Below are 10,785 nucleotides of genomic sequence, written 5' to 3' on the forward strand. Positions count from 1 at the left end.
TATTGTTTATTTCACGATGAGTCTGTATCCTGTATCTTGTTTTATAAAAATTTTAAATAAAGAATGTTTAAAAAAAAAAAATTTTGGTCTGAATGAAGAGAATGTTTGCTTACACATGATGTCAGCAGAACTCATTCACTATACTGACTGACAATTCCCTTGCAGATTGATAATTAATTTTCCAAAGCGCACAGCCTGAACTCCTACTTTAAATATAAAATGTAAATCACCCCCATTGCATCTTTCCTTCTTGTAGTTTACATACAAATATTGGGAAAATAACTCACTCAATGCTGCCATCTGACCACTTCCACTCATTATGAATCTTGGACAGACCAATCCAGAAACTTTTTCCCTCTTTCCGAATCAAATCCTGAAATACATAAAAGGGAATATCCCAGTGTGATCCCCAAGTGACAACATCTGCAGAACTTGTCCATATGTCTACAAGATTGACCCATAACAACCAATCATATTTGTGCGTTCAATTTCAATAGCATGATTGAGTTTTTTCCTTTTTCTTACAGTGAAATACAATTGTCCATCGAGAAACTCCATTGTATGTGGTAGAAGTGGGGTTGGAGATGACCATGGGATGGGGGTGAGAGCTGTAGTTTGGTCATCACTGACTTGGTAGATGTTGGAGAAAGAAGAAGATCTCATTACAATCATTTCCAACAATTTCCAAGTTATTGACCATTCTGCCTGCTGCCTGCCCTGACCTCGGATTGTTACTGACCTGCATTTGCCTTATCCTTCTGTACCTTGCTTGATTGAAATTAACCCTAGCTGTGCTGTGCTGTTTTGAATAAACCTGATTCAAGGATATCTGGAGTCGGTAGTGGTTTGTGTGCCCAGGCGCATTACACTCAGAAATCTTTTTTAGGTACCATATCTTCCATCGCCCACAATGACCAAAGGCTCGATCACCAACTACTTCAAGAAACTTCCCCCAAAAAAATGTTGAAGTGATCAACCTATTCTCATATACCCCAAAACCGGAAGAGGAAAAACACTTAAGATGGGCCTATCGCTTTGTCCCACTGGACACCTGGATTATTAAATTCGAACTGATTAAGAAAAGTAACCTCTTTGCATGCAAAGTCACCTTGAAATTAATGTTCGATAAAACATTTAAACCAAACCTATTAGACATTTCTTATTTTAAAGGTCTCAAAATTGAAGATTTTAGAACCCTTACAACCTTACAGGAACTCTTAGACGAAAATGACCAGCATTTCTGAAGAAGCACCACCAGCCACATCTGACCAATCTACTATTCCTTCATTCTGTCCTAAATCCTCCTACGTTCCACCTCTCTTCCATAATCCCCATGTACAAACATTTGTTAACATGATCACAAAAGAGATCCTAGAATTTGACTCCACAACCCATTTTCCTGCCAACTTTTCACCCATTCATAGGAAAGCTCTTTAGTCTATAAAATAACCCCTATATTATGATCAAACCAATGATCATGAACAATTCTGACAATGAGATGATCTGTCAAAAGATTTTACAAAACGATGAATGGTATAAAACAATACACTCTTCTTTATTAAACACCTTCTATGAGGAATGAGAATTTCTTTGGATGAAACACCCTATCCTACTCACCTTTTACAGTAAATAAAGACATCAATAACCTCATGGGTAGACCCATTGTAGCTGGAATTAACTCAATCTTATCCAATGCCAGTAGTATGGAGGACACGTATCTTAGACCTTGCATGACCAGCTTACCATCCTACCTCAAAGACACCATCCAACTTCTACAAAAACTACATGCATTCACAGTTCCCCCCTTGATGGGCTCTATAGTAGCATACTTCACACCTTGGGTCTGCAGGTCATCGCTTCCACCCTACAATCAAATGACCCCCATACACAGGCTTACAATACCTTCATTATCGCTCTTAACCTGCAATTTTTTCATTTCTTGCAAATCCAAGATGTTGCGATGAAGTGTGCCCCATCCTATGCAAACATATATTTAGGACATTGGGAAAAACTTTATTTCTCTAACCCAGATTTCACAGTGAATCGAACTCATATATTAATATGGCTAGGATACATTGATGTCATCTTAATTTTTTTCAGAGGCCCTGAAGATCTTCTTATAGAGATGTCACAATTAATACAAACAAACCAGTGCAATCTCAAATTTATTATGAATTATCATTTTTCATCCATTTATTTTCTGGATGTTAATTTCACCATATCAAAAGATTTGCAGGTTTCTGCTTCCCTATATTGTCAGGCATGGAGAGACAGGACCACTAGGGGGCGTATGAAGGTGGTGCAAGCCCTGAGAAGGGTCAAGGTGCAGAGTCTAAGCTGTAACCAGGTTTTCTCCAGAGCCTCTGATGATGAGGATGTTGCCCTGCTGGTTACGGCCAGGCTGCAATGCATGGTACCAAATCACCAGGCAAGATTATCAGTCAAGGAAAGCCGGGTTTGAGATAGGCAGCAAGCAAGAGAGGTCAGTTCACATGCCAGGGGTCAATAGGCAGGGATCCAGGAGACAGCAATAACACAGGGGCCACTGCCTGCACAGTGAAAACTGGAGACATTGGAAACAGCAGGAGGCACAGGAGATGCAAGGATATCCACAGGCAGACAGGAACGCAGGAACAGCACAGGGAAGTTGGCTGGGAACCAACAGACTGGACAACGAGGGGTTAACACAGGAGCTGGACACAGGAAACACTGGATTAAGCAGCAGGTGTACAGGAACTGGTTCACAGAACTAGGGCGCTTGGCAGTACTAACTTGTTGCACGAACACAGAATGAAGTCTGTGTGTAAGCTAAATATTCAGGACTGGCTAAGAGGCTACTTTTTGATTGGCCAGTGGCATGGACAGAGTTGATAAAGCCTGGAAACAGAGGCATGTCCAGCATCAGAACTGCCCAAATGAGCAGGGGAGAGATGCCTGTGTTTTAGTGAAGAACAGGTAAGTGTGACATATATAGGAAAGAAACATCAGGAAACACGCTACTACATGCCTTGAGTGCACATACTAAAGAGTTGATCTGTAGCACCCCCTACAACTGAATGTTACGGCTTAAGAGAAACTGCAATAAATTTGACGACTTCAAACGGGAAGCCAAATCCCTCAGTGATAGACTCACACAACGTGGGTATAGCAAAAAACTACTAAAAAAGACTTACCACAAAGTTAGCCAAATCAAAACGGAGAACCTTATTTTTAAACAAGCCTCACCCCACACAGAAAATAAACTTTATCTTATTAAATCGTGTTTAATAATAATAATAATAATGATAATGATAATGTATGGAAAAAGGATCTGGATCCTCATCTAGCCCTTCTCAGTGGGAGCAGACGCTGGTTGGGGCTGTGTGAAAGTAACTACTGAATTCATTTCATTGTGATGCTGATTAAAGTAAACTATACATTTTGTACCTAAGTATAAGGAGACATGGAAGGGGTGACATGGGAGGAGCTCGGACACATTAAAACAAATCAAATCACCAAGAAAAAAGATTTCTAGTTTATGTGTATGAATTATAATGGTAGGACACTGGACCCAATACAAACACATAGACCGACAAATAATTTCTATAGGGTATCAGTGGAGGTGCATTGATGTCCTCAATTCACACCAATGGGTTTGATTAATTAAAGCTCTCCAAGACTAAAGAAGGATGATTATCATTGGAGAATCGGATGGGTGATCAAGCACACCTGGAATGAGATATCTTTGACAAAGATTTTAAATCCTGGATCAAATCAATTTCAGGTTTGCTGGATCCCCCAGTTCCTCCCATGATAGTCTATCTTATCAAGTCTTGGAGAACTTTGGTAAATCAGGGCCAAAATGGTAAACAAGTCATCCCTTTGTAAGTGTTTTTTATTAACATTTCATTCAAGAAAATGTGATATTATCTGCTCTATTCAGTGCATTGGTTCATTTTTGTCTCTGTAGTTGTATAACCTGTGGATATATATGGAGCAATGACACTACATATGAAGATTTTTGGTTATGAGGGACACACACGTGATTCAGCCTAGAATATACTGTATATTGATATATGGGGGGCTGTGTGACCAAATAGTGATGTATTACAGAGAAGAAACACATACTGAATATTTGTATGGGGATTGCGTGGGCCCTGAAAGCAGAGAAATTGTGAAGGGAACACTAAAAACATCCATCCTATGCAGAGATAGAATTGCTTTAGTCTGTGTAAAAACCCTGTACACAAAGTATAAATGAAATGGGTCCAACAGACATCAATGATTGCCCTGCATACATTTTCTTCTGGATCTGATAGATTGAGAAGTTCTCTCCTGGGATTCTCCTAGTTGGGTTTCCCTATTTGGGGAAATATTGAGCCTCTTGAAGACTGGCATACAGAATCCTTATATTTCAGGAAGCCATTTGCTATGTAGAGGCAAATTGCTGTTTTTATAATCTTGACTTTTTCTTGATTTTCCATCCTCAGTAGTACTCTCTGTTCATGAATCTCCATGGGCTGGGGCATGGGATGGGGAATGGGGGTCATCACACAAATTTTTGTCATGTAATCAATGTTTCCTCAATATTAAATATCCCTTCCTATTATCTCTGATGGTTTCTACCACTGAAAAGCTATAAATGATCATTTTGCGTGGATGGGAGATACAAAAGGGATTTTTTCATAGGTGCAATACAATTTTTTTACTATTTCAAACTATTGAAGGAAAACAAATGAAATATATTATTAGAGCAGAAAGCTATGGGAGCTTTTTCTAATTTTTCCAATACAAAGATACCCCATAGATGGCCATTGATGTGTGATTACATTGTGTTACATTGTAATATTCTCTATAATAAGTCATTTTGGTACCTTCAGAGTGGAGTCGCTGTCCTGTATTTTGGCCAGTGTGGCGTTTTTCATCTTGCAGTCCTCGGCCGCCTTGTATCGAACATCACTCTGACTGGAGAAATAGTAACACATTTCATCGATCTTCTTCCAGCCCCATGGACAGATGGCAGCCATGTCTATGGAAGATAGAGGGGGTTGTGTATTAGGATCAGCATGTAATCAGAGATGTGCTAGGATATGGGGGTATTCCATCTGCCCTTGCCAAAAGTTAAACTTTGCTCATGCTTGACCCATCACGTACCCGAACTTATTCTTTCTTTGTTTCCACCCCAAACTATCCACATGCCTCCTCCTCCACCCCAGTACCTATTAAACACATTGCTCTTCTGACACAAGAACTTACCAGACTTTTCCTCGTTCTTCTCACCATCACCTGGAAAAAAAGTGAAAGCTTGTAACTACGAATGTAAAATGTGGTAACGGTGGTTTAATTGTGGTCACTGATGGAGAGAATGACATCACTTTCAGCATTAATATGAATTCCTCCTCTCCTCTAAGTAAATCCACAGATATTAAGGTGGGTATAAGGCCAGCAGCCAAACTTCTTCATGAGTGACCAAATACAAGAAAGTTGTACATTCCACACACTGGGGTCTATTTACAAAGCAGTGAATCTAGAATTCATCCAACATTCTTTAGAGACACAAGGGTCTGGAAGATTCACCTTCAGAAAATGTTTGGTGGGTTTCTGATTCATCGCTTTAAAATAGACCACAAATAGTTGATGGCTATTAAAATTGGGAAATATCCTTCTGCGTACTTCCTGTATAACCTGGGGGCCAATTTTCCTAATGAGCTCGTGGAAGTATTGGCCAACCTGTCAGTGCTAAGCATGCTTGGTCCTGATTAAGCCGTGTATAATGGGTTTTGGTTGGCATATTGGTTGTTGCAAGCGGAGGACTGAGCGGAGGGTTTTGTGGGGAGGTCAAATGGGGGATAATTTACACACTTGTGTATAGCAGTATTATGATTGTTTTCATTCTTATATTGGAATATCTCAATAATATTATCAACCACTGGTCTAAGGGTCCTCAACTTCCCAATATTTACATTGGCAACAGGTAGCGGTCAGGTCTCAGAGTAAGGGAAACTCGTTGTTTTCAAGCAATATGGGTAACATTCAGGATTAGAATAATGGTGGGGACTGGTAGGGCAATACTGGACCATTGCAGAATTTTTTGTGCTATGACAGATTTCGAGAAATGACATGCAATCTCACAATACATTGACATATAAGCCCTCTATCATGATATATATCATATCTCCAGATTCTGGCCAATGCACAGTCTTAATGGCCACCCAGGTTAAGGTGAGACCTGAATAAGCCCGGGTAACCCTTAGGTAAGAAAATTGTGCCACAGCAACCTAACTATACTACAAAGGGGGAAAAGTTTGAGGTCTACCTCTACTTGAGTAACCCAATTTGGAGATAAACCTTTAGGTGACAAGAATTTGATTCCCGGCACACTCTGCACACTTACAGGTTTTGAAGAAGCAATTCTTAGCTACCCTCATCTTCTCCTCCAGGTCATGGAGCTTCTTCAGCTGAAGCTGGGATTTTTCCTGCTCCTCCTGAAGGTCACTCAGAGTCTTCCTCACCGTAGAGAGTTCTTCTGTCTTCCGGGCTAGATCGGCTTTCTCTGTACTCAGATCCCTTTTAGTAGCAGTGAGAACATCTTTCAAATTGGTAATTTCCTGGTTGTCTCTCCGCTTCTGCCGCATGGCTGATTCCAAATTAGTTTTACAGCTATAGTGGGAAATAATGGTCATTGTATCACATTGTATCTTGAGAATAATTTCATCTATTTCTGTCATTTCAATTATCCTAGAATATTTCACATTTCACATGTTTGTGCTCCCAGAGAGGTAAAAAGAGAGGTTGTGAGGGCCGAGATAAAATATAAGCTTGATCTTTACTTTCTATATTTCAAAATAGACCAAGCATGAGATATAACATTAACAATCACAGGATTTTATGTGAGTCCATAAGTAAAAATGGTATGAAGTCTCCTCTCCCAACCCATTTCACCTGTATAGGCTTCTTCAGGGGAGTTTTCAAAATTAAACATGTCATATGAGAACTGTGTAATAATAACAATTGTACTGATTCATACATAAGACGTATTACTCATATATTATATTATAGAATAGAATATATGGACATAAATGTATTTTATATAAAGTGTGACAGCATGAGTACAGGAGGTAGAAGATCAGATATGGCAGATGGTTTTATATTATATATCCCCAAGTGCCCAACAAACTATTGTCCTAATGTATTATTAGATTAAGAAAATGGACATTTAGACAGAATTGTCTGAGTATGCCATCCAGGCACTGTTCTGTTAACTCTCAAGTTTCAGGTCAGAGATACTTTTCAATGTGGCAGGTAGATGTTTTGGAGTTTTTGGAACAACTGGCACATTTTCAACAATGCAACAATGAGGAAAACTATCTAAGATGGATCCCATTGCTTGTGAAATACAAAGAGAAATTCAGAACAGATTCAGAATTCAGGGTCAGAACTTACTGTCCTCACCCAATCAGAACAGATTTTCTATATTTATCTATTAATGTAAATATCAGGTAACTGTGTATTTCTGCTGATGGCACTCTGAAGTTTTTTTAATCTTTATTAGTAACATTGCACCATCTACTGTATTGACATTTGTTATATTCCATGTATAGGAGATCCTGACATACATTAGACCTGGTATTTTCTAAACTCTGCAACCTCACCCTCCTTGACAACTCACCATTCCCCCTCTCTGATCATAACCTTATCCTGTTTAATAATAATAAAATAATAATAATAATAATAATCCTAAAATGATATTAAACTGAAGGATTATCATACAATGAACTTATATTAGAGCCGTGGATCACATTGTACACAAAGTTCAGATCATTTTTTAACAAATCGGTCATTGTCCAAGCTCTGGTCTACCATGCATATTATTGGCTGGATATTTCCATCCTGCTTGGTTATGCAGGCCATTCAGGCCATTCATAGGAGATTGTATAATAAGAAGGTTAACAAAATCGTATCAACCTTCTATCAGTAAATTGAAATGGAAGATGATTCTTGTATCAGTCTGTGTGAGATCGAGCTCGGCAGATAAACCAAATAAAGTCCTAGGAAAGAACTGAAGTTGTCACATTGAATGGACGATTTATCTTAATATTTCTATGTACAGCTTTACAATATCACATTGGTAAATACGAAAAGGTTTAGATAAGCCATACAAATTGGAACCACATGTGTCTGACCACTAGTTCATCCCCGATCTCTCATCCCTGCTTTAAAAGTAATGTAATTATCATTAATAGAAATTTGTATAATGAAGCCAATATTGCTTATGGTCGAAGGACAGGAAAAGGTTTTATTTTTATATTCTCCATATACAGCAGGGGTGTCAAACTCTGGCCCTCAATGTCCTTTTTTTTGGCCCCCAGAGAAGTCCTAAATATGAACTGCAGCTGGCCCGCCGCTTCATTGAAATAGTGCTGCTACTACAATTCCTGGCATCACTCGGGTCTATAGACCGGCGGGCCGTCTGCCTATGCCTGGCCCCCCATCGGACAGTTTCATAGATAGAAGTAATGTCGGGAATTGTGGTAGCGGTGCTAATTCAATGAACAGGGAGTTCCAGCGGCAGGCCATCCATAACATTTACCACGCCTCAATTTTTTTTAATAAATTTCAAGGTCGGCCTGCAACTTTTGTCTAAAATTTTAATTTTTGCCCACTGTGTATTTGAGTTTGACACCCCTGACACTTCTACTCCAATCTGATGTTTTCTAGCTTCCTCTTGGATCTCCTGCAGATTTAGGGTTCAGCTGATACAGGGCATTTTTATTTCTTCTAATTATTTTTGGATTTCATGTAAACCGTAACCATGAACTTCTCTTTTTTTACCCCAAAAAAACAATTTTACCAGAATTGTAAGCTGATAAGTTCCTGTGCTCACTGCCTATGCTGCACCCTTGTCTGTTCAGAGAATATAAATAATATATGGAGGATGGTAGACAATGACGGTGAGATGTTGAAGAGTAAAGGTGAGATGGTGGACACCCTTCAATGTTTTGGAGATGAGAAGAGAGGGAAAGGGGTCCTGCAGTTCTTGGCTAGAGTGGCAACGCTGATCCTCCACAGATACAGAGTGGGGGTTCTCACCCTAGAACAGGAAATGTGTTACTGGTAGGATCACCAGGTGAGAAAAAAGAGAAAAGCCTGAAAAAAGCAAACAGTTGCTACATCTTAGGACTGATACGCTATAATCTATAGACTGGATTCCCTGACCTGTTGTACACAGAGGATATTACCTAGCACAAGTTAAGCCAAGGCGAGTCCCATCTGTACCCAGCACACCACCCGGTAACAGCCCCTGCAATAGAAGTATAAGTGTCAGAATTGGAGCATGGAGCTACTATGGAAGGAGGTGGTCTTGCTTGATCAACCAGATCTTTTAGATGATTTGGATGGACAAGGGTATGGATTACATTACATATTAATGTAAGATGTCTCTTGTCTTTATAGAAATTGACAGGAGGTCATCTGTGTTCAAAGCAGTTTTTATTTGCCCCAGAAAGACATGTGACATTTTGGAACCAATAACAGACCCCTTCTGCAGTGACCATAGTTGTGTCACATATAATGGCCACTAAATATAGCACACAGCTTTTAAAAGGTCTTCACACCATATGGAGGGTTCCAGGTTTCTAGGTCAAAAGCAGTTTTCCAAGCCACCTCCATGCTATGGAGATCACTGACCATCACCTATCAAGCTTAACTTTGGGGGGAGCTCAGAGTTCATCTTCTCTCTTACTCCATAGCCCACCTCATAGACCATGGCACCTCATCCTTCTCCATCCTCTTCTCCTTTCCCACCCAAACCCATTGTTGTCCCCTAATAAATACTCAACACCTCCAATGGGTTAAATAGGCATAGCGGCCATTTTATTTTGCCATTCACTCCCTATTATTAGCCACAAAATAATAACAATATAGAAATAATAACAATAGTGCAATTATATGAACCTCGTAATACTTGCTACCTAAGTCCTCGAAAGCCCTGACCACCACCAACTTCAGAACTTGAGGTCGGTCACCAGATCCCCTTACTACTACCAACCGCAATCCACTGGCTCGAGAACAATATCTTGAACATCGACCACCTTCTCCATTTCTTTTGAGAGCCACCGTACTTCAGATGGGTCCCTTCAACCACTGAAAACATTTTCTAACTTTTTCTAACTATTGCCTTTGAATAACTAACTCTTTTAGCCACCAGCACCCTCCCCAACCTCCAAGGGCAGATGGACATTTGAGATGTTATACCTACGTATTTTTTTTGCAATCTTTAGACAAGGGATCATCTGTATAGTTACAACGTCTCAATTTCCCATGTAGTTTGGAATGGGAATGACCTACCTATTTGATCTATGCTACATAATATTATGTGAATTGTTTATCCTATTGTGATTTATTACACTCAGGTTTGCCATGAAAAAAACAAAATGTTCTCCTTGTTCTTTTCCTACCTGTTCTCTATATTCTATACTAGGGAGGAGAGAGCGAGAACGGCCTTTGTAATTTCGGCCGGACGAGACTGAATTTTTTGGGACCTGCAAGATCATGGGAGTGGAGTTGTCAGCGTGGGAAAAATCCTCTGATTTTTCCCACGGCCGTGTTTATTCATAAACGCAAGCTGCATGACTCACTCTGAGAGGAGAAGTAATGCGGCTGCATTTATGAATAGAGCCGTGAGAATCCTTCTCTCAGAGATCCCCAGGCAAGCCCTCATTCTGACCTGTAGTGCCCGGGGATTGCTCACTGAAAGGAGGATTCCCATGGCTGTATTTATGAATGCAGCGGCGATAAGCCTCGTGA

General features: G+C 39.8%; 1 protein-coding gene across 1 annotated transcript; it reads right to left on the minus strand.

The window, feature by feature from the left end:
- Positions 1-287: 287 nt before the first annotated feature.
- On the minus strand, positions 288-6,614 carry LOC140321074 (CD209 antigen-like protein D; the record flags this gene model as incomplete). The annotated part of the gene is made up of 4 exons (XM_072397956.1): positions 6,374-6,614; positions 5,236-5,265; positions 4,854-5,008; positions 288-373 (listed from the first exon to the last, which is right to left on the minus strand). Coding segments are annotated over exons 1-4 (512 nt in total), but the record flags the coding sequence as incomplete, so codon positions are not given.
- Between the last annotated feature and the right edge of the window lie 4,171 nt (positions 6,615-10,785).

This window comes from Pyxicephalus adspersus, unplaced genomic scaffold, assembly GCF_032062135.1.
Source record: "Pyxicephalus adspersus unplaced genomic scaffold, UCB_Pads_2.0 Sca595, whole genome shotgun sequence".
NCBI lineage: Eukaryota > Metazoa > Chordata > Amphibia > Anura > Pyxicephalidae > Pyxicephalus > Pyxicephalus adspersus.